Here is a 25,405-nt window from a genome sequence, read left to right on the forward strand (position 1 = left end):
AAAGCAGTTAGCAGTCGTCATAAAGAAGAGGCTTCTTGCTGTTAAGTTTCATTTATGGCCTGGTCAGAGTTTGCCACTGGCCACTGCTGGCCCAGGAACTAGACTTTCAGGAGCACTGCCCTAGCTCATGGAGAAGGCAGTGGCACCCCACTCCAGTACTCTTGCCTGGAAAATCCCGTGGACGGAGGAGCCTGGTAGGCTGAAGTCCATGAGATTGCTAAGAGCTGGACACGACTGAGCAACCTCACTTTCACTTTTCACTTTCATGCCTTGGAGAAGGAAATGGCAACCCACTCCAGTGTTCTTGCCTGGAGAATCCCAGGGATGGGGGAGCCTGGTGGGCTGCCGTCTATGGGGTCGCACAGAGTCGGACACGACTGAAGCGAATTAGCAGTGGCAGCCCTAGCTCATTCCTTGTCCATCCAACAGGGCTCTGTTGAGACCATGGAGGGGATTTATGGCTCAGAGGACCTAAGAGTAGTTTCAGATGATTTGCTCAGACTCATAGTCACTGTCGGGCTGACAGAGCACCTGTCCTGTGTGATCCCCAGTTAGGCGTGCCCCGGGCCCCTTTCTCCATGTCTGAGTCCAGAGAGAACACAGACGTTGGATGTTCCCCCAGCCAGATGGCCACATGCCTTTGTGATCCCTAGGAATGTATCCAGAACATCGATTTTCCTGACTTGAAATCTTACCATAACAGATCTTGCGATAAAGGCAAATTTGGCTGTAACACAATTAACATTTTATTGTGGACTGTTTCCTGTCTTTATTTCAGGCTTTCTTGTGACACTGCAGACTAACTGAAAATACCATCTTTAAAAATAATTTTGCACTGATGGAGTAGCATATTTTATGCCCTTCATTTGTTCGGATTTCACTTATCACTCTGATGGCATTTTTTTTGCACCTTTCTTCATATCCCCATTGGAGTGTGTCTCCCTGTGCCTCTCAATTTATCAAAATACACTTGGTTACATTTTAATTGAAATCCTAAGAAGTGCAAGATGTTAAAAAATTTTTAATTTTGTTTACATTTTCTTAATATCTTGACTTGAAACCCTTGGAATTTTGTGTTGCATTTTAAAATGGATGTATTATGTCAGTTATTTGTAAGGACTCTTGAGATTCTGCTGGGTTCAAATCCTCAGTCCACCACTTGGTAGCTGTGTGATTTGGGTGTCATAATAGTTTCTGTCTCACAGGCTGACCATGCGGATTGAGTTAATACAAATCAAATGCTTTGAATGACACTTAACTTGTGGCAGGAATCCCATAGGTATTAGCTTCTGCTGTTTTTACCATTATTCCAGAAAGATCTACTTGGAAATCCTAAAGATCTATTTGGAAATCAGATCAGCTTATGGATAAAACTCCTCTTTTTCATAGGAGCATAGTACAGTGTGATTTACATTCATGCTCTTTTCAAAATGCATTTTTTTAATTAAAATATTTACAATCTTGAAGTGTGAAGAGGAAAAAATATAGTCATGTTGGTATCTAACATAATTACACATTTTGCTCTATTTATTTTCATCTTTTTCCCTTTAGGTTTATTAAAATGTCTGTGCTGTGCTTAGTCGCCCAGTTGTGTCCGACTCTATGCGACCTCAGGGACTGTAGCCTGCCAGGCTCCTCTGTCCATAGAGAGTCTCCAGGCAAGAATACTGGAGTGATTTGTCATGCCCTCCTCCAGAGGATATTCCCAGCCCAGGGATTGAACCCGGGTCTCCCACATTGCAGGCGGATTCTTTACCATCTGAGCCACCAAGGAAGCCCATTAAAATATCTAGTGATAATAGTGATAATCATATTGTGTAAATAACAATTTTCTTAACCTAGGCTACCGTGAGTATGGTTTCATATTATTAGTAGCTACATGGTAATTATAAATGCTTGCATAATAGTACATCAAGGGGATTTTTACCTTTGTTTATTTAACCATTAAACACTTTAGTAGTTCCAAGTTTTGTTGTTATGAGTAATTCTGTGATGACTGTACTTCTTTATAAAGGCTCTTATTTGGGCAGTAATTGTAGAAGCAAACTCAATGAGTCAAAGGCAAAGAATGTCTAATGTTTGATACATGCTTATGTTGCTTTTCATTTGGGAAATACTGTGCTGCCTGCATGGGATGCTAGATTGATTTCACTGCATTTCCTCAGCATTGGGCATCATCTTAAAAATACACTAACAATGAATGGGAGGCAATATATCACTGATATATCAGATTTTTAATTAGGGAACATGCTTATTTTCTTAAATGAATGTTGCCTATTGTGTTGCTTTCTCTGTGGATTGTCTGATCATGCCTTTTGGGATCATCTTATTGATAATTGATATTTTTTTTTAAATCACAGTCATTTCTTATAATCACAGATTTCAGTTTATATTAACTCTATATATGAAGGATGGTAACCTTTTGTCTATCAAACTGTCAGGGAGGGGAACATTTCCCTCTACTCATCTTGGTTGCTTTGACTAGTCTAATAACAATTGACACATGGCAGATTAATAGGAAAAAAACAAATTTAATTTCATAAGGACAGAGATCTTATAGATATGAAATCCAAGAGGTAACCAAAGCTGGCTGTTTATATATTTTTTAGACAAGGAAACAAATTTGTGAAGAACTGACAAGACAAGCTTAGGCTTTGGTACTAATTCATGATGAAACTAAGTAGAGTTTGTTTATATACCTTCTTTACCCCGAGTTCCCTATCTCCGGTGATCAGAATGTCTCTTTACCTCCTGATACAGGTGGGCACCTTTCACCTGGGAGATTTATATCCTACTTTCAGGAAGGACAAAGGAGGGTCAGAGTGTCCTTGCATTGGCTGTCTCTTAAGTAACTTTAATTCAAAATTATATGTCACTGTAGGGTATTTTGGGGTGGCCTGCCCTAAAGCCCATTGTACTTAAGGTCTTGTTTTCTGGCTTGTTTGCCTTTTCGATCTTTAAAAAATGTAATTTAATACAATGAATTGATGACTTCCTTTGTGATTAAGGGCTTCCCTGATGGTTCAGACGGTAAAGCGTCTGCCTGCAATGCGGGAGACCCTGGTTTGATCCCTGGGTCAGGAAGATCCCCTGGAGAAGGAAATGGCAACCCACTCCAGTATTCTTGCCTGGAAAATTCCATGGATGGAGGAGCCTGGTAGGCTACAGTCCATGGGGTCCCAAAGAGTGGGACACAACTGAGCGATTTTACTTTCACTTTTACTTTTGTGATTAAGTGAAATACCATTATTATTTTTCTAAATACAGAGAATTAATAGGAGGGACCACAAAGTGAACCATAATTCTCTTATATAACCTCTACTTCCAATGAAAAAGTAATACCTGCAGACGGATGACATATTCAAAAGCAAAAGGCCCTCTCAGCCCCCTTTCTTATCTTTAAACTGTTTCTAGTTACTGCTTTCAAGGAAGATAAAATATGTATTTGCATATATTTTAACCTGAAAGAGATCATACTGTATTCATTGTTCTGTACCTTGCTTTTGGTCACTTAAAATATATTTTGGACATGTTTCCATATGGGCAATTACAAACCTATTGTGCTTATGTGTGTTTGTGTGTGTATGTATACATAACGTTCTAGCAGTGGATGTACTGTTTGCTAAGTCGATTCAGTCGTGTCCAACTCTGTACGACCCCATAGACGGCAGCCCACCAGGCTCCCCCATCCCTGGGATCCTCCAGGCAAGAACACTGGAGTGGGTTGCCATTTCCTTCTCCAATATATTGACAGACCTTTGATTCTTTTGAGATTATTTTATAGTTTTTAAACTAAGTTCTTCCTTTCCAGAATTTTGGGAAATGCTCAATTTTATTTCCTTTAGGGGTGGTGATCCCTCTTTGTGCTCAGGACACTGTCGAGATGCAATTAGAAAAAGACAAATCTCTCAGTCACATGGTGGGACTTGGGGGCTGGGGAATTATAAAAACTTAACTCTGTGATTTAAAATGAGGGTAATCTTTTTAATTGGCTTCTGTGATGCCTATTGGAATACCATTGTTTGCAATGTAATTACGCATTTACCAGCTTAATTCATCCATTATAACGTGATGTAATGTTTAGACATTGCAATAATTACAAATCTTGCATGTCTACAGGTAAATATACTACTGATCAAAATAAGACAGTGGCAGCAAGAATAGTGCTGCATCGATGGGGATGTTAATGAAAAATAATGGATAATAAACCATATCTCATTGGCTCAAAACATTGCTTCTACTTTTCTACCCCAACTACCGTCTAAAGGCCAGTGTACCTAGGCCAGCGGAGCAGCTTTCACTTGCGCCCTGTAACTAGCCCCAGAGTTCCATGCCATTGTATTTTCTTGCCCTCAGCTTGGTGTGTTATCCAGAGATGTGCCTGGATATTTTATCCTGGGACTAGTAGGGGTCCAAAATTTAAGAGATTATCCAAACTGTTTGTGTGTGTCATGAATAAAGAATGGTCTAACCCAGACCACTAAAATGTGTTTGATGTGGGAAAACAGTAAACAATTAAATTCTGGTAGAGTGGCTTATGTGTTTAAAAGCTATTTAATTGTATGTTTTGCTTAAAGCAAACAAAATCATCACCAGTCAGGTTCTTGGGGAAAAGAGATTGTACACAGCATTCATTGAAGTGTTTGGTCTTAAAAATCCTCCCTCTTACAGGAAATGTCTAAATCAGTGCAGACAGCATGGTGGGGAAAAGGAAGCCACATTTTCTTACTGAAGCCTATATATTCACTGGGATGACCTCGGCTCACCTTAGCTGCACATCGACATGGCATAGCTGGGGTGTCTTTGATTTAGGGGGCTTGTTTGATTATGAATCACTTGTTCAGTCGCTCAGTCGTGTTCAACACTTTGCAACCCCATGGACTGAAGTTTATGAATCACTTGGGGAAGAGCTAAAAAGTGACATATGAAATTTTCTAGAACACTGTGATGCCCCCAAACAGCGCACTGGTCTGCTGAGAGCTGGGTCATTTTGTGTCCAGGTTACAGAAACAAAAAAATGATATGCCAGGCCTCATAGGAGGATGCACGTGTCCCCTCTGCTGACACCACTCACCCCCAGATGGCTAGTGACTGGCGCGGCCCTGGTCGTGCCCTGCTTTAGCTTGGGGCAGGTGTTCTTTCAAATTCATTTCTTTTATTAAGCCCCTGCCACTACGTATGCCTTTTCTCCTTCTCAGGAAGAACACGCGTGGTGGCCCTCTGGTTACTGGATACTGTAATGTGTATCCTCCCTGGCTGATGCCTTGTTTCCATCTTTATTCCCTTGGTGTAGGGAGGAGGAGAATTCCTTAGTGTTCTGTTTGGTCATTTCAAGAATTTGCCTTTGGGGCTTTTGGATCAGGTGTTCCGGTAGCCCCACAGAGTCTGTGTTCGCCTCTCACCCGCTTCTTGAAAACTGTTGAAGCATCTGAGCTTTGTCTGTGAGATGGGGCACGGCATTCAAAGCTCATCCAAATAGCAGGGATGGTCGCATCTTGTTGATTACCAGGGCTGTTAAATTCTCTTGTGGAGCTGGCAAGACAGGTGACAGTCTCCAGGAACTGAAAAGCTGCTGCATACACAGCCCCAGGTGTTCCATGAAGGTTGGGCCACTCGTGTCATCCCTTTTTACAGTCCATAAATCTTCTGATTCATTGTGCCATCTGGGACTCAAGACACATTTATTCATGGGGGGAAGTCTCCATTGAAATCAGAGCCCACTGTAAAGCAGGAGGAAGAGTCTAGAATTAGAATGCTGTGCATTGTTCTTTGTCAGAAAAGAATCCTGGTTCTCTGGCTGTAGACAAATATTTGCTTTTCAAGAATCTGGTGGCGTGTCGGTAGCTTTGTTCACATGCATGTGGCAAACACGATTTCTCGCCTTCTAAGGGTACAGACACTCACATCGTGCTGATGACTTGATAATGCTTGAAATCTGGGTGTGTGCTACTTCAAATACCTTTCTACTTCCTCCTCCACCGACTTAGCTAATTTCTCTAACGGAACAGATCTTTATCCCAAGGGGTCTAAATAGCTTCTGCTGGAGGGTGACATTGGAAAAATGTCCCTTTAGCCACAGCTAGATATGCATATTGCCATGCAGCTTCCTTGTGTTAAGCTATACCAGCATCAGAGAAAAAAGAGGCCTGTGTCTTTTACCTTTTAAAGCCAGTGGATTAGGGAGGAAAGAAGCCCGTACCTCGGGGAAGCCACCCTGAACCTCAGTTTCTTCATCTGTGAATGAGAAAAAATAACTCTGACACTTCCTAAGCATTTGCTCAGCTGCCTCAGATGTTGTGAGGATGAAATGACCTCATGCACGACAAGGGTCCAGGGTAGTTTCTACCATGTAGTGAACGCTCAGTAAATGTTAACTGGTGATCCCTGTTTACAGGGAGGGACACCAAGGCACGAGGGTTGGGGGGGGTGTGGCTGAAGAATGTGGCCAAGTGCACCCCGCACGTGGCAGGGCCCACCTGCCAAAAACAGGTGGTTAGTTGAGTGAAAAAATGAAATAACGTATGTGCTGTGTGTCTAACTCTGCGGTGTTGGACTCTATGCACTAACTGGGACTCTGCCATGACGATAAGGCAGGTGATGGGGAGCCGGGGGTGAAGAGGAAGCGGTGGTTTAGGAAAGTGGCGCACGCAGTAAAATGGACAGTTGCAGTGCTGCAATAAATACTGGGATAAAAAGATCTTCAGGGGCCTGGAGGGGCTTGAGGATGGGAGGGGCCTTGTGGGTAGGGTTGGATGGATGGGAGCAGGTCTCTAGCTGAGTGGAGGTGATGATAGGGGACTTTCTGCAAACCACCAGGTCCATTAAAGTGCGGTGGAGTCAGAATGGGGAAGAGGAGTCAGCTCTTACTTATCACTGTACTTGCCATGTCAATATTTTTTAGCCTGTCTACCTGATTAGCTAAACTTCTTGGCAGAATTTTTGGCAGCTTGATAGAAAGCTGAAATATTTTGATTTGATTTGATTCCCCACCCCCCCCAGGATGAGAAGGACATATTGAAGGGTCAAATGGGTGAAATGTCAGTTTAGTTTTTGTAAGACCACTCAGGGCAGCGGCATGGAAGATGGACTTGAATGGAGTGGGAATAGAGTCAGGGGATCACTCTTGAGGTCATTCAGACTCTGTGTTATGTGATACAGGCTCTCAGGCAGGTCTCTGGGAATGAAGGAAACAGGCCAGGACGTTAATGAGGGCTTCTCTGCTTGGTTGGGAGATCTTGAGCAAGCTAAGTAGCTCTCTGGGCCTCACTTTTACAGTCTATGAGTAGGAAAGCATGTCTCTTTGATCTGGTTGTATTGGGTGGGGTGGATTTTAACTGTAATAAGAAGAAAGCTGGGGCGTTCGTTTTTAAAAGAGAAAGCAGAAGCTATTTGAGACGATTAATTTCAACAGAACTGGTATGTGTACGCTGCCTGCTGGCTTAATTGGTTTATGAGGGCTGTCTAGTCACCCTCCTGTGATGGATACCAAGTGAATTCTAGTAGATTTATAGTATTAGGTTTGTAAGTAATGTCATTTGCAGAAGAATAAAGTTCCCCATTTGTTCCTCAATTTGGAAGGATCCTGTAAGAATCAGCGACTTTATAAATATCCAGCAACCTTTCACCACTTTAAAATATTGAAAGGATAAACGATGCTGATGGTGCTGGGTTTGCATCATGAATTATGGATGTGGCGTGCCCTGGAGATCTTTATGGCTGTGCATAACGAATCTTCTTTGTTCTAGCTTATTTTCAGTAGGGTTGCTTGTAAAAGAAGGGGTCAAAGCAAATCCATTGAAGAGATCTGTTTGCTGCAGGATGATTTTTTTTTTTTTTTTGGCCATCCTATTCTGTTAGTTGCTTTTGTTGGCGCTTTGTTTCTTCATTATCAAATTGGTCCACAGTAGGGTGGGATTTGGGGATAGTGGCAGAGGACCCCCTGTGGAGTTAACAGCTGTGGGTCAGGCTAATGACCCAGCAGGGGGCTGGCACACCCCTTGTTGGTCTCTGTGTCTCTAAAGCAATTCTCTCCCTGCCCCTTCTTCCTCTGAGCCGCAGCCTCTTTCAGTTCTTCAAGGCAGCGAGCCCCACGAAGATCTTTATGCTCTGTGTAGAAGTGGGTTAGGCCTTAACTACTTTTCAACCTAATAATAATTAAACAGAATAAACTGGAGTTATTAACATGCTCATGATCTTTTCTCCCAGTTAATTTTCTCTAGACTCTCAGTGCAATCAGAGAGGATTAAAAAAACATGGAACACAGCAGGGAATTCGTTTGTACTCTCTTTCCCCCTCTCGTCCCCTCCTCTAGCAAAGATTCTTTTAGGATCTGAATAAGCTATCAGAGGTACTGTTTACATTTCATACATGGAGGAATGATGACTGTAAGTGGAAGCTGGTGGTCACATTAGCCCTTTTAGTCACTCATAACTTCTTTCTATAGTGAACGTACTTTCTATAGTGAATGTACTATCTACTTAATGAAAGTGGAGTATCCCAGACCCAGGTGTCAGGCCTGGCTCATCTAGAATCAATTAGAAAGGGTCTACCTTGTATTTCACCGTGGTTAGGTGAGCCGTACTATCAGCCCTAAGATGGTCGTTGGTGGGATGACAGGAGGCAAATATCTAAATAATTAACAGTGGCTCCAGATTGGGGCTTCCCTGATGGCTCAGTGGTAGGGAATCCGCCTGCCAGTGCAGGAGGCACAGGTTCAATCCCCGGGTTGGGAAAATCCCCTGGAGAAGGAGATGGCAACCCATTCCAGTATTCTTGCCTGGAGAATCCCACGGACAGAGGAGCCTGGTGGGCTGCGGTCCATGGGGTCACAGAGTCAGACATGACTGAGCACACAGCAGATGAGGCTCCAAGGTCTGTGGCTGCCTGTGGAAGTGCACCTCTACCAAGGGTTGGCTCCCGTGGATTCATCAGAGCTCCACAGTATAGTCAGTTGGATAATTTTGAGGCTACTCTGGTCTCAGTGGTTCATCACAGTTTTAGCTCATACTAAATTAAAAAAAAATCTTTGTAGGAAACATCACTTAATTCAGTTTGTCTATATTGTTAACCAAAAGAAACAACACAGTGCTCATGCAATGTAGAGAAATGGGATAGCGCCTGCCAGGTAGACATTTGTGATGATATGCGTTCACTTAATCCTGCATTCATTCAGCAGGAGGTCGCTTGGGCTTCCCAGCAAGGGCTGGGCACCAGGGGACATCCAGCAGGAATCACCCTCAGAGCCTGTCCTCCAGGACTTCGGTCCAGAAAGGAGATGAGGCTTGGGCACCACTGTGATGCATTGTAAAATGAGTCTAGACCCAGTGTCCTGAGGATTCAGTGGAGAAAGAGACTCAGCCCAACAGAGCAGGTCATGGGGAAACTAGAATTCCACTTACAGGTGGTAGGAAAGGCACGTTGTGAACAAAGAATATCACAGATGGTCTTTTTTTCTTCTAGTGAAAGTGATAGTTGCTCAGTCGTGTTCAAGTCTTTGAGAGCCCATGGACTGTAGCCCCCCAGGCTCCTCTGTCCATGGAATTCTCCAGGCAAAAATATTGGAGTGGGTTGCCATTTCCTTCTCCAGGGGATCTTCCCGACCCAGGGATCAAACCCGAGTCTCCTGCATTGCAGGCAGATCCTTTACCATCTGAGCCACCAAGAAGCCCCCTCCTTTTTTTTTCTTCTCAAGGATCATCAATCAAATCCCTGGGCTTTTAACCTGTTGGCTAAAAAAATGCAGTAATCCATAATTTTTGAATTATCATTAGCCCATTCTCTTGTAATAGTACTTTGCTTTGCTTTTCAAATCCTGGGATTGAAATAATAATTAAAAAGTAGAGACATTGATTACTTAAAAAAATTTTATGTGCAACGCATATAAGGAACCTAATGTACCTCCTTTTATTTTGATGCTATTTTTGGAACATTTATTTTCTTTGCTATCTTAGAAACAGTTTAAAGGCATACTTCTGGTAGTGTGGGATTACATTTTTAATTTGGGCTGTAAACCTGAGACAGTTTTTATGGTGAAGAATTTAGTGGGTCTACCTAGGCTATTAACCATTGTGATTTTAATAAAACCATATTCTTTGTTTAATTAGCCTTTGTTTAATTGCATTCTGTGCTAGCGTGGACTTGAGCTCAATCCATCTGCTTTATTGTCTGGTTTCCTTCCATCTGAGTCCTGTTTTCTTTTCCCCTCTCTATTATACTGATGTGTCTTAGTAGTATAGGAAATATTGTGACTATATTTTGTGTAGCTGAACTGTATGCTAAAAGTAGATCATACAAAGCCATTTCGCTCGCTCTCCTTCTCTGTTTTTGCTCAGTAAATGATGGGATTATACTTTTAGAATTGTATCAGATATATATTTCCTCATTCTCTAAAGCCTCATTATGCAAATTAGCTGCACTTTCTTGATTCATGAATTCATACTGTGGTTTTATTTGGGGATTCCTCAAGGTAATTGCTTATTTGGGTGGTTCAGAAGATCAGAGCGATCCACATTACGTAATGAACATTTTCCATCACATTCAGACAATTCTGTCTTCCTCAAAAAATAAATGAAGCATTCTCTGTGACACTAAGTCAGAGACTAGAGAAAGAGTAAATCAACCTGGGGTCATTTAGGATCACTTTTCCTTTTTCCCAGCTCTAAGAGTGGTCTTTACTAGATAACCATAGAACCCTCTTCTAAATCCCCATTTAAATGCCCAAGTTTTATCTTCTAAAAAACAATAATCAGGTAGGAAAGTGCCAGGTTCCCTGAATCTCTATATTCCTGCTTTGAAATAGAGCATAATAAAACCACTTCAGCAGGGAGTAGAGCTCTCCTCAAGTTGCCCAGCCAAGTCCAGGGAGACCCAGCATTGGAGTATCATCCTTATCTCCTCCTTTTGAGGCTGGCATGATTGGTACTTCCTGTGCAGAGGGAGAAAGGTGGTGGTGGGGGGCATGGAGCATGCCAGCTCTGCCATGGGAGTGGTCCCTCTTCATCCTGACTTCCCCAGTAAACTAAGAGCACACAACTCTCCTATAATAACCAGGTTTCTGACCTTTCTGTCCTTTTTAGACTGTGAAAATTTAGTTTTTCTAAGATTGTTCATTGTTCAGTGGCTAAGTTATGTCTGACTCTTTTCCACTTCATGAACTGCAGCACACCAAGTTCTCCTGTCCTTCACTATCTCATCGAGTTTGCCCAAACTCATGTCCATTGAGTTGGTAATGCCATCCAACCATCTCATCCTCTGTTGCCCCCTTCTCCTCAGGCCCTGAGTCTTTCCTAGCATTAGGGTCTTTTCCAATAAGTTGGCTCTTCGCATCAGGTGGCCAAAGTATTGGAGCTTCAGCATCAATCCTTCTAATGAATATTCAGGGCTGATTTCCTTTTGGATTGACTGGTTTGATCTCCTGTTGTCCAACAGACACTCAAGAGTCTTCTCCAGCACCAGTTTGAAAGCATCAGTTCTTTGGCCTTAGCTTTCTTTATGACCTAACTCTCACATCCATGCGTACCTACTGGAAAAACCATAGCTTTGAGTATAGACCTTTATTGGGAATGTGATGTCTTTGCTTTTTAATATGCTGTCTAGGTTTGTCATAGCTTTTCTTCCAAATTTCTAAGGTATTGAATGTCAATTTGGGGAACAAAAAGTAGTTGATTAAGGGGCTGTATGGTTTAATGAAAGTGAAAGTCTTCTCACTCAATGGTGTCTGACTCTTTGCAACCCCATGGACTGTAGCCTGCTAGGTTCCTATGTCCATGGGGATGCTCCAGGCAAGAATACTGGAGTGGGTTGCCATTTCCTTCTCCTGGGGATCTTCCTGACCCAGGGATCAAACCCAGGTCTCTGGCATTGCAAGCAGACTCCTTACAGTCTGAGCCACTCAGGGATGTATAGTGTAATAGTGTGACTCCGTTTTTTAACTTGATACAGAGTTGGTTTATAATGTTGTGTTTCTGGTGTACAAAAAAGTGACTCAGTTATATATGTATATATATTATATATGTACATACACACACTTTTTTTCCTATTCTTTTCCATTTTGCCTTATCCCAGACTCAATTTTTATAATATGTAGTTACTAGGAATTTCTAGAGAAGTCGCAGTTAACTCACCTGGAACAGCCTACGATTTGACACTTGAGTGACTGTTAATTGTACTCAACAGACATTTTCTAAAATGAAGAGAAGGCGTCCAGAGAGTAATTGATATCAGGTGTCATTTGTTGCTTTTTGGCGTGATTCTCCCCTGCAGGGCTTTCCTGGGCCATGGCCCTGGTTGGGCTAGCAGTCCTGAGTTAAGGTGACTAGTCATCCGTGCCTTCACCAGCTTCTACCTGTTTGTCTCCCTGCATATTTGTAATCATTATATCCAGGAGTTTTCCATTTTTATACTTATTTTTGGTTGCACTAGGTCTGCCTTGCTGCATGCAGGCTTTGTCTAGTTGCGGTCAGCAGGGTCTGCTCCTCACTGTGGTGCACCAGCTTCTCATTGTGGTGGCTTCTCTTGTTACAGAGCACAGGTTCTAGGCGCACAGGCTTCAGCAGTTGCAGCACGCAGGCTCAGTAGCCGTGGCTCCCGAGCTCTCGAGCACGGGCTCTGTAGTTGTGACACACAGACTTAGTTGCCCCTCGGCATGTGGAATCTTCCCAGACCAGGGATTGACCCCATATCCCCTGCATTGGCAGGTAGATTCTTATATATTGTACCACCTGGGAAGTCCCAGGAGGTTTCAATTTTGCCTTTTGAGTTTAGTTTCTTCAAGAAGAGCTAAGAAACAGTTTCTAAACGTCTCATTTTTTGAAACTTTTTTTTTAAACCTAGGTAGACTCTCAATTGATTTGTTTGGAAACTAGATACCCTTTTTAGTAGTTACTGTTACTCAGTCATGTCAGACTGTTTGCAACCCCGTGGACTGAAGCCCGCCAGGCTCCTCTATCCATAGAATTCTCCAGGCAAGAATACTGGAATTGGTAGCCATTTCCTTCTCCAGGGGATCTTAATTCACACATAAGGCTAAAAGAAATCTCAAGTATCTCTAAGATGAGAAAAATTCAGTGCTATGTAATAACTTTAGGATATTTCATCTCAGTTCCTGTTTTTCTTCCCTCCTTCTCTCCCTCCCTCCTTCATTTTATTATTGCTTTTCTTTAAACAGAGCCTAGAGCATATAAGTGAGTTTTATCTTGGGATGCAACTGGGAAAATTCATGATAAAATAAATTTCAAAAGTATTGGATAGATAGTTGTACACATTACAGGAAGGGAATAGATAACTTTATGCTGATTATAGTTCTATAAGAGTCTTTTCCAATGAGTCAACTCTTCGCGTGAGGTGGCCAAAGTACTGGAGTTTCAGCTTAAGCATCATTCCCTCCAAAGAAATCCCAGGGCTGATCTCCTTCAGAATGGACTGGTTGGATCTCCTTGCAGTCCAAGGGACTCTCAAGAGTCTTCAACACCACAGTTCAAAAGCATCAATTCTTTGGCACTCAGCTTTCTTCACAGTCCAACTCTCACATCCATACATGACTGCAGGAAAAACCATAGCCTTGACTAGACGGACCTTTGTTGGCAAAATAATGTCTCTGCTTTTGAATATGCTATCTAGGTTGGTCATAACTTTTCTTCCAAGGAGGAAGCATCTTTTAATTTCATGGCTGCAGTCACCATCTGCAGTGATTTTGGAGCCCAAAAAAATAAAGTCTGACACTATTAAAAAAAAAAAAAAAACAACATAAATATGTTTGAACATTTTAGGGGAAAGAAATATAAAAAGCTTTCACAAGTTATTTGAGGTCTTCTGCATTTGGACATGTCTGAAATACACCTTAGTCAACATAAAAATATTTAGGATATGAATTTGGGCCAGGTAACATTGAACATATTTTTACTCTGTAATATTTAATATGAAGATGTTATGTCACTACTATGTGAGTCTGGGTGGGAGAGGGAGGAACAGAATCAGGGCAGGGCCGTATTCTTTCACAATCCTGCTGCAGGCAGCGTGAGCAGTGCCCATCTTGTCATGCTCTGAACAGCTCTCTTGGTCCTTGGCAACAGGCTTAGTTGGCTTGCAGGTGGAAATATCTGTTCATTCAATTATTCATCTGTGGTTATAGTTGCTTAGGGGTAATGTCCAAACTCAGAATGAACTAGGTCACAGCACCCCAAAGAAATCATTCTCTGGGGCCACCCAAAGTGGTAGGAGTCATCTGGTCAACACAGAGGTTAGCAACCTTTTGGTAATGTGGTCTGGAGAAATTTAAGGAGTAGAGACCAAGAGTCTAGGGGATCATGGCTGGTGGCACAAGAGCATGAGTGGTAACAACCTAGGTGAGGCCAGTTGTGGGTAAGGTCAAATAAGTAGGAATTCTTTGTGCTGTATCTAAGCAGGAAGTAGATGAATGTCTTTGATGTTTATGGTATGTGTGGAAGAGGATGGGGAGATGTGAGCAACAGCATCAACTGGAGGACTTACGTTGTGTCCATTGGGGGCGAATTGTCCCCTGCAGAATCAATCAGTTATTAAATTATTTAAAAATAGGTATTTTAATTTGAAGGCTTCCTAGGTGGCTCAGTGGGAAAGAATCTGCCTGCGACGCAGGAGCCACAATAGATGTAGGTTCGATCCCATCCCTGGTTCAGGAAGATCCCCTGAAGTAGGAAACAGCAACCTGTTCCAGTTCTTGTCTGGAAAATAACATGGACAGAGAAGCCTGGTGGGCTACAGTCAATGGGGATCTCAAAGAGTCAGACATGACTGAATGGGCATGCACACACACACACACACACACATATTCTAAGTTGAGGGATTTATACTACCTGATTTCAAGACTTCCTTTGAAGCTACAATAATCAGGACAGTGTGGTATTAGTATAAGGATAGATAAATTGGTCAGTAGAACAGACTGGATGTATGTATATGTATATATTATTATATATATATAATGGGTTAATTGATTTTTTACAAAGGTGCAGGAGTAATTCAATGAGGGAAGGATACTATTTTTAACAAATAGTGTTGGAACAATTAGATACCTGTATTTATAAAAATGAACCTCAACCTGTACCTTGTACCGAAGGCACAAATCAACTTGAAATGAGTCTTAGATCTAAATGTAAGAGCTAAGACTATAAAATCTTACAAAGGAAGCATAGGAGAAACTCTCTGTAACCTTTGAATAGGCAAATATATTTTCTTAAAGCATAGAAACTATATAAAAAATTTTGTCATACAGTATAGGACTTAAAATGAAAAACTTTTGGTCTTCAAAAGTTCTGTTAAGAAAATTAAGAGGCAATTTATAGTTCAAGAGAAAACATTTACAAAACACATGAATTAATGAGGTATGTGTCTTGTGAGCCTATCCTTTGTATATTAATATTTTGATAAGTAAGGCACGTTATGAGGATAGATCCAGATTTCCCACCTTTAGGCGATTGGTTGTATTCTGTTAGGTTGAACTATATGAAATGGCTGATATCCAGTAATTTTTGATCTGCAGAAGTGGCAATTTCCTGTAGTTTAAGAAAAGAATTTTCTTTCTAACTTATTAGACTTTTGGCAGCTGTTATAGCTCAAGATTACGTGGCAGTGGTCAAATATAAAGGGTTTTGTAAGCCAAAAAGCCTACATTTTTGTTCTAAGTTGTGCGTTTTCTTTTCCCTCACTTTTTCAGTTCAGTAGATGTTTCATGCATCTCTACCACTTTCAGGGCATTCTACTTGGAATTACAGTGGATGGATATACAGATCAATTTGTTGCCCTTGCCTGGGAGAATTTAGGGGATAAAATTAAAAGACATGTACAGACTTTGCTATAAATCACGGCGGTGAAATACAACTCTTGGTCAATGTTGTCTCTGTTGTGGTAACTATAAGAAAGTAATTGGATTTTCTTATTGAAGAGGTAGTTGTGGATGTGTATATATAAATATGTGTGCATGTGAGCCTGAAGAAAAAAATGAAAACAAGACCAGCAATTTGCATAAAATTAGAGTCTCCCAAGAATGAGCATCTCTTAACCTTTTTCAAGAAAAGCCCGTCTAGTTTGCTGTTACTTAGTAGATGACCTGCACTGACTCTTCCTTTAGTTATTAGGTGACAGTATGGAGCCATTGGTCATAAATGAGTGATCACTGCTTAAGGAGGCTGGCTTCTGGGTGTCTTTGTGGCCTTTTGTTTGGTGTGCAGAAAATGTGGGAAAAGTAGCTGTCACTTTATCCTAGATTTCATTGTTTGCTGGGGTGGTGAGTGACAGGGGCCATCAAATGAAGAGTCCTGGGAAATTTCTAAAGGCATATCCTAGAATTCAATACAGCAGTATGTCCAGGTTGGTCAACTCAATGCCTTGTTTCCTAAAGTGTCTAAACGGAGTCCCATCCGAGCAAAATGGAAAATGATAGAATGCATGTTTTATGTCTCCCAGCTCTGGTGAATTTCTTCCTTCTCTTTTCCTAAATATGGAGAAGGAAATGGCAACCACTCCAGTGTTCTTGCCAGGAGAATCCCAGGGACGGGGGAGCCTGGTGGGCTGCCGTCTATGGGGTTGCATGGAGTCGGATATGACTGATGCGACTTAGCAGCAGCAGCAGTCAGAGATGAGATGCTTGACAGTTGGCACATGGTGACTGTAGTTGATAGTTGACACAACTGAATGTTGTTGGTCCTCTGCCCCAGGAGAGTGTGTACCCAAGAAACGACGCTATGTAAGTGGGATGGATTTCCATGTTTTGTTCTGTGCTCTGTATGGAGTCTCATGTCTGTGGGTGTGTTCCCTCTGACAATAGCTTTTACTCTTGATCAAGGCTTTGCAGTTCTGAGAGGGAACAGGCATACTCAAATTAAGTAGTGCAGTAGTTTTTTTGGTGCCATTGTTGGACAGTGGAAGAGAGTAGATGTTTTGGAGCCAGCCAAATGTGGGTCAACCTGAGATCCTCCACTTAAGGTATATAATCCTGAGCATGTTATCTAATTTTGAGCTGCCACTTTTCGTATTTGAAAAAAATGGAATTAATACTGAGGTCACCTAGGATTGTTGAAAAATAGACACTAAATGCCAATATTCTTTTAAAAATTACCATATGGTAAAATTGACTTTTTTTAGTGTATAGTTCTATGAATTTCAACTCATATATGGACTCATGTAGTCACCACCACAATCAGGGAACAGAAAAATCCTATTCCTCCCAAAACACCCTCCTGCTGACCCTTTCTACTCACACCCTTCCTCCTTCACAAAGACTTGTTCTTGAAAAAGATTGTGGGGTACAAATTATGCTCAATTTATATGTCATATCACTCTTTAATTAGGAAAATCTTTAGCTTGTGATTAAAAACATGCACATATCAGGAATCACTTTTCTGCTTGTGACAGTATGTGTGCATGGCGGGGAGGGCAACATGTGATTTTTTTTTTTCCTTCTCCCTTCACCCCTTTCTTAGGACATACTTAGATAGTCCTGCACATTGGAAAAGCTAAACTCTGGGAAAGTAATTCCCAAACCATATCCTCTGCTTTGAGAATCTTTCTAATGAAATCATACACTGATGTGAAATTTAACAAAATTGTATTTTGTACCACATTTAATATCAACTCCAACCACGGTTGTAAAGTATGCACTTTGTCTATAAAATCCATCCATCTTTTGAGACAATCTGAGTTCTTTGAAAAATGATATCCAGCCTAAGTTACTTGTATTCTAATTTAAAAGACAAAACTAAGACAAGTCTCCTGTCCCTTATGAGTTGAATTGTGTCCCTGCCATAAAAGATATTTTGGAGTCTTAACTCCAGTACCTCAGAATGTGGCCTTACTCAGAGCCATTATAGAAATAAGTGAAAAATGAGATCATTAGGGTGGGCCCTAGTTCAGTATGACTCGATGTCTTTATAAAAAGGGGAAATACAGACTCAGAGACATGCACACAGGAGAAAGTACCGTGTGAAGAGAAAGGCAGAGACTGGGTGCTCTATAAGCCAAGAAATGCCAAAGAGCCAAAGCTTGCCAGCACAGAGCAGAAGCCAGGGGAGGGGTATTGAACAGCTTCCCTATCAGCAGAAACCATGCTGCCAACAACTTGCTCTTGAACTTCTATTGAGAAAATACATTTCTGTTGTTTAAGCCACCAGTTTATGGTATTTTTATGGCAGCCCTAGGACTTTAATACACTGTCCTTAATAAAAGTGATATTTTAAAATGGCAGTTTCTCTGGGTATAGGAAGAAAGGACACCGGTGTTTGGTAAATTTGGAATCTTCGTGCTGACGACTGCTCAGTACGTGACATGGACATTTCCTGGTGCCGACACCTCCATGTGTAAAACTCATTAATTTCTTGACTCTTTTTTTTAAAGTGGTTTTTATAGTTACCGTCACCTTCAGCTCTCAGCCTTCTTTTCCTGAACCCCGTCGCACTCCCTTTCTCTTCCCGATTCTTTTTCCTGTCCCGTGAATACCTGTTATTCTCCCTTGCATCCCCTAAGCCTGCTTCCTCCTCTCTTTTGCTCTCCTTAGATGTCTTTTCACTCATGGCTGCACAGAGAAGATGTGAATCAAATGACATTGTACTTCATCGAGTCCTCTCCCTTGACAGGAGGAAACTAATGGTTGATGGGTGGTTAGGGGTGACTGCTTCTTAATCGATTATGTTTTTGTTCAAGAAAACTCCTGTCAGACACCAGCTTGACCTCTAGATGTTCATGCTAAGTTGCTTCAGTGGTGTCCGACTCTGTGTGACCCTATATGACCAACCTAGACAGCACATTGAAAAGCAGAGACATTACTTTGCCAACAAAGGTCCGTCTAGTCCAGGCTATGGTTTTTCCAGTGGTCATGTATGGATGTGAGAGTTGGACTGTGAAGAAAGCTGAGCACCGAAGAACTGATGCTTTTGAACTGTGGTGTTGGAGAAGACTCTTGAGAGTCCCTTGGACTGCAAGGAGATCCAACCAGTCCATCCTAAAGGAAATCAGTCCTGAATATTCATTGCAAGGACTGATGCTGAAGCTGAAACTCCAATACTTTGGCCACCTGATGCAAAGAGCTGACTCATTGGAAAAGACCCTGATGCTGGGAAAGATTGAGAGCAGGAGGAGAAGGGGACAACAGAGGATGAGATGGTTGGATGGCATCACCGACTCAATGGACATGTGTTTGGGTGGACTCCAGGAGTTGGTGATGGACTGGGAGGCCTGGCATGCTGCGATTCATGGGGTCGCAAAGTCGGACATGACTGAGTGACTGAACCGAACTGAACTGATGGACCGCAGTCTGCCAGGCTCCTCTCTCCATGGGATTCTCCAGGCAAGAATACTGGAGTGGGTTGCCATGCCCTCCTCCAGGGATCTTCCCCACCCAGGGATCGAACCCATGTCTGTTATGTCTAATCTGCATTGGCAGGTGGATTCTTTACCAGTAGCACCACCTGGGAAGCCCCTGAACTCTAGACAAGACTCTGCTTTACCTCTTAAAAAATGTAATATTTGAAGATCCAAATTCATAGGGCATATTTAACATAATCTACTTAAAAATTCTCTGATCTCACTGAGACGTCCAGACCTTTCCACTTTTATATTGTTTTCCAACCCCACTCATGCCCTTCCTCACCTCCTCACCCAATTTAAATTGCATGGTCCATTACTGACTGTTCTTCTCAGTCCCCTTAGCTGGCTTTCCATGCTGCACTGACAGTTTGGTGTTCATGTATTTGAGTGCAGCTGCAGAAAAATCCACCACGTGGAGTGGTTTTCCCTAAAAGTATGATATTCCATCGTTCAAGAGTCCCCTGAGAACTGAGATATTCCTTCCACATCACCCCAGTCAGTTCCCTTTCTCCCCCTCTAGGGTGAGTTTCTTATCATCACCTCTTCTTTAATGTCCAGCAGCCTTCTGTGTGCCCCTGTCAGCTAATGTCTTTATTTTTACTATGGAAAAAGCAAGCATAGGAAGAGAACTTTCTCGTCTTCCCACCGCTACATTTAGCAGCTGACTGGCATACGCATCCATACGCTTAATCCACCTTGCCTGTTGCGGTACATGAACTCTCTCTGCTCTGGCCACTTAGTCACAGGCCATCTTCTGCTCTCATCCACCCGGAAGCCCTTCCTCCTAGGGTCAGTGTCTCCCCTGTCTCCTGCTCTACCAGTTTCCCCTCTACCTGATCAGTCCTGTCAGCCAGTCATCAGACTGTAGCATCTCCTTTCTTAAAACAAACAAGATGTGTTTTTCACCTTATGGCGCACTCTGGTTGCTGTCTCTACCCTGTTTATAGTAAAGTTCCTTGAAAATGTTGTTCACCCTCCATAGTTATCTCCTTGCTTCCTGTTCTTTCTTTGAATCTCTTTCAGTCTGACTTTGTCCCCACCATTGGCCCGGCACTGCTCTTGCCTTGGTCTCCAGTGATTCGCACATGGTCAGTGGTCAGTTCTCAGTCCCCCTCCCACTTGACCCTTCTATTGTTTCCTCCATCCTTCTGGAGACACTGCCCTCCCCCAGGCTTCCTGCTGCTTCGCTGCTTTCAGGACATTATTTGCCCAGGTGTCTTCTTTCCTCTCTGGGGGCTCCGCTCAGTCCCCTTTGTTTGGTGTCCTTCCTTATCCCAGAGTGAGGGTCACAGGCCACCAAGGATCCCTCCATCCTGACTTCTGCTCTCTCTTCTCTAGGAGGGATTGGCAGACTTTTTCTGGAAAGGGCCAAATAACAAATCTTTTAAGTTTTGTGGACCATATACTCAGTTATTCAACTTTGATGTGGCACAAAGACAGCCCTAGATAAATGAGTGGCATACAGTGTATCCCAGTAAAAAATCTTTCTGGACTCTATTTTAACTTCATCAAAAAATATTACTTTTTTTACCATTTCAGAAATGTAAAAACCACTCTTAACTCACAGGTTATACAAAATCAGCTGTAGTTTGCTCATACCTACTCTACATCACTAAGTGATGTCATCCAACTTTGGTCTAACTGTAGCACACATATGTGGATGAATGAAAAGTATATACTTTCTTTTTTTTAAGTTTTTCTTAATTTATTTTTGGCTGTGCTGGGTCTTTGTTGCTGATCACAGGCTTTCTCTGTGACAAGTGGAGGCTACTCTCTGCTCTGCAAGGGCTTCTCATTGTGGTGGCTTCTCTTGTTGCAGAGCACAGGCTCTAGGGTGCATGGGCTTAAGTAGTTGCAGCTCCCAGGCCCTAGAGCATGTGGGCACACACAGGTTTAGTTGCCCAGTGGCATGTGGAATCTTCCCAGATCAAGGATCCAACCCGTGTCCCCTACATTGGCAGGTGGATTCTTAACCACTGGACCACCAGAGAAGTCCAAAATGTATACTTCCGAATTTCAGACTAACATATTCAGCTCCCTGTGTTATATCTCCACTTGAATGTCCAATAGGCATCTCCTGTCTAAAACAGAGCTCATGATTTTTTTTCTCCCCTCTCTAAGCTATTTTTGTGAGTTCAACCTCAGTCAGAGTACAAGGGAAATGCAACCATCCCAGATCATGGTGGAAAGAAAGGGTCAGGACTCTGGAGTCAGATGTGTGTTCCAATCCCAACATTTTGCTCCTTGCTAACTATGTGACCTTGAGAAAGTCACCTGCCTACTCCCTCTCTTTAAATACGAAAAAGACCTACTTGTCCCTGGTGACTCAGATGGTAAAGGATCTGCCTGCATTGCTGGAGACCTAGGTTCAGTCCCTGGATCAGGAAGATCCTTTGGAGACAGGAATGGCTACCCATTCCAGTATTCTTGCCAGGAGAATTCCATGGACAGGGGAGCCTGGGAGGCTATAGTTTGTGGGGTCACAAAGAGTTAGACAGGACTGAGTGACTAATACTTTCACTTTGACAAAGGCAAGTGAGGATGGTCAATACTGTGTCTGACATATACTAGGCTCAATAAATCATTAATAGAAACCACAGTGAGAAGCCACCTATACGCAGAAATCAGATGAAGGAGAACATTTTATAGTCTATTTACATAACACAATAAAGACAGTTTGCCAAATCAGGGTGTAAATTAGAGAATACATAAGGACATTCAGCTAAGTAACAATTGATGAGGTCCAACTTCCACAGGTAGGGTGACCCTGAAAACTGGACATCTCTTAAATCTCTGGCCTGTGAGCTCTATTGGAGGACGCTGTGGGTTCAATTGTGTCCCAAAGTCTTAAGTCCGGCTACTTCAGAATGTAACCTTATTTGGAGACAGTCTTGACAGAGGTGATCAAGTTAGGATGAATTCCTTAGATGGGCCTATTTCAGTCTCTCTGGCATCCTCATTTTGAAAAGGAGAAATTTGGACACAGACAAGCAAACGGGAAGAACACAGACGTCTCCAAACCAAGGAGAGGGGCCTGATTCAGATTCTCCTTTGAAGCCGTCAGAAGGAAGCAACCCCGCTGACACCTTGATTGTGGACTTCTAGCTTCCAGAATTGGGACAATACATTTCTGTGGTGTAAGCCCCTCAGCTGGCGGTCCTTTGTTATGGCAGATGTTGTGGGGCACCGGTACAGGAAGGGTCAGGAGGACATCTGCAGCTTGACTTCACTTACAGTCTCTATTAGCACCCTCCATTGCCCTTTGGTGCCCCTGAGTAGTGCGCTCTGCCCCTTACCCTTGCTGACAAGGGAGGGACAGGTCATGAGTTCAGAGCTACAGTGACTCTCTGGGCCAAGTGCTGAGATCCCTGGACTCACTCATCCCTAAACGCCAAGCCAATACAAACCCCAGGAGTCTGAATTAAAGCCCTGGTTCCTAAAGTATGTTGTATAGATTATCAGTCCAAGGAGAGCCTCTGAAAAAAAGGGTTTTCTGGTAAAATTAACTTCATAAAAACTGTATATTATAGAGCTGTTTTTGAAAAACACCACGTATCTTAGCATATGAGGAAGCCTCTGAGAATTTCTAGAGTTAAGAAATGTGGTGTGCCTACTTTAAGCACATATTCTTCCAATTTATGTGACCACAGAACCTGTGTGCTTGTGTTTATAAAACACTTGTGTACATCCCCCAAAGTTGATGTTATATAGAATATACTTTGAGAAATGCTGACAGAAAAATCTTTCTTACATTCATCATATGGCTTTTTTGACTCAAGATATTTTATCGGTTATGGATATTTTCACTTTCATCATACCTGTTTGGGTCAGATCCATGAGCATATCTTTGGTTTCTTTTTCTTTTTTTACAATTTTATTGAAGTGAAATTGACATACAATAAACCACACGTATTTCAAGTATACAATTTAAGTTTCTACCTATGTGTTTTCCCATGAGACTAACACCACAATCAAGATAGTGAATGTATCCACCCTGAAAGATATGAGCATTTTTAATGTAATTGTAATCATAGTATCATGTTAAGTTGCACTGACCCTGTAGTTTTAGTTTTAGTTTAACACAGCCTGTAGTTTTAGGTCCTTCTTGCCTGGAAAATCCCATGGACAGAGGAGCCTGGTAGGCTGCAGACCATGGGGTTGTGAAGAGTCGGACACGACTGAGTGACTTCACTTTCACTTTTCCCTTTCATGCATTGGAGAAGGAAATGGCAACCCACTCCAGTGTTCTTGCCTGGAGAATCCCAGGGACGGGGGAGCCTGGTGGGCCGCCGTCTATGGGGTCGCACAGAGTCGGACACGACTGAAGTGACTTAGCAGCAGTAGCAGCAGCAAGATAAATAACTCAATATTAAACCCTTCTTAGCCTCCAAAACTGGATGGGCCATTTTAATAGAATTTTCTTATATAACAAAGCATAAAAAAAAAAAGATGTGAAAAAGAGTACTTTGATATATTTAGATGACATGGGGACATCTGAGTCTGTTTCCTGCACTATATGCAAAAGCTAAATCTGTTTCATAGAGCTATTGTGAGGACTAAAGAAGATACTAAACAGTGTAAAAGTGCCTAATTATGCCCGGCACGGTGTAGGCACTTACTAAACCACTTCCTTCCTTCCCTTCCTGGTTCTTTAACCACTCCCATCTCTTCCTGGGGGTTGAGTGCAATGCTAGATAGATGGTGATTGCTGTAGCTTGGGTCAAGGGTTGTCAGGTTCAAAGATTGGGAAATGACCCAGATCATTGTATTGGAGCATTTTGTTCAACAGAGTTCAGGTATTGGAATTGTCTTGGTTTTTCTCAATCCAATTAGAAAATGTTTTACCACAAGTTGGTGCTGGTGGGTTATTGATAGCAATGTGTATATGTAAGCAAGTGGGGCAGATAAGCAAGTGGAACTTTCCTGACTGTGGAGGAAAACCTGCCTTAGGTTTTAGGCATTTTTATAATTAGTTTATAACAGTCACCGATAGTTAAAAGTCATATACATCTATTGAGCTCTCAAAACAGATTGACTAATGTTGAACTCATTTTTAATTAAAATTATTCTTAGAATTAATTTCATCATTTTAATTCATCTCACTTGACAGTTATCTGTACTCAACTTTTGTTTTGAATTTTATATACATACCATCTATATTTATATATATACACTAGTTATGTGTGTATATATAAATATGTATTATGTGTTTTTAATTATACATTACTTATGTGTATTACTAAATGTGGTTGAGGTGACTAGACCATTTGTGGCTGAATAAGAGGAAGAAGAAAGCATCTAAGCCCAGAAATGTCACATGTTTATTTTAAGGCAGAAAAAGTTGGCCTGTGTTGGCTTGGACAGTATCTCATTATGGAGTCAGGGATCTGAAAGGGATATTAAATTAGAAGCAAGCCTATCCTGGGTTGGTTAACCAATAAAAGTTGGGTTGACTGTTTACCAGTTAAACAGTGGGGGCACATCTGGAATTTATTTATTGATCTTTCATGAACTTTCTGTTTCAGCTTCCATTGCTTTGAATTGATACAGTTGTTTTTTTCCACTTTGTTTAATGGGCTGAATTTGTTTTTTACTTTTTGGGGAATTTTTTTTTTTCCCCAAGAATTTGACAGTGCTGTCCAAAGTGTTTCCTTCTGCACTGCCTCCAAAACAAAATTATAAGCAGGTTGGCTTCTTTTGATGTAGTATAAAGTAGTGTTTTTACTCTTCTGACTTATCTGCTAAGTCGCATCAGTTGTGTCTGACTCTGTGTGACCCCATAGATGGCAGCCCACCAGGCTCCCCCCTCCCTGGGATTCTCCAGGCAAGAACACTGGAGTGGGTTGCCATTTCCTTTTCCAGTGCATGAAAGTGAAAAGTGAAAGTGAAGTCGCTCAGTCGTGTCCGACTCTTCACAACCCCATGGACTGCAGCCTACCAGGCTCCTCCATCCATGGGATTTCCCAGGGATGAGTACTGGAGTGGGTTCTTCTGACTTATAAACGTGTCTGATTTGGAGTAAGTTTTAATGTTAGACCTTGAAAGATGAGAATTTGAGGTCTGCTCATTTCTC

General features: G+C 42.0%; 1 protein-coding gene across 11 annotated transcripts in view; it reads left to right on the top strand.

Annotated features, from left to right (window-relative positions):
* MFHAS1 (multifunctional ROCO family signaling regulator 1) overlaps positions 1-25,405 on the top strand; it is a 115,110-nt gene that overhangs the window by 13,394 nt on the left and 76,311 nt on the right. The window contains exon 2 of one of the 11 annotated variants that reach the window (XM_055567220.1): positions 1,552-3,409. The exons of the other annotated variants lie outside the window; for them this stretch is intronic. Coding sequence (XP_055423195.1) covers positions 1,552-1,580 — 29 coding nt within the window. The 3' untranslated portion in view covers positions 1,581-3,409. Of the gene's footprint in view, positions 1-1,551; positions 3,410-25,405 lie in introns of those variants that run through there. 11 annotated transcript variants of the gene reach the window in all.

Source organism: Bubalus kerabau, chromosome 2, assembly GCF_029407905.1.
Source record: "Bubalus kerabau isolate K-KA32 ecotype Philippines breed swamp buffalo chromosome 2, PCC_UOA_SB_1v2, whole genome shotgun sequence".
Lineage (NCBI taxonomy): Eukaryota > Metazoa > Chordata > Mammalia > Artiodactyla > Bovidae > Bubalus > Bubalus kerabau.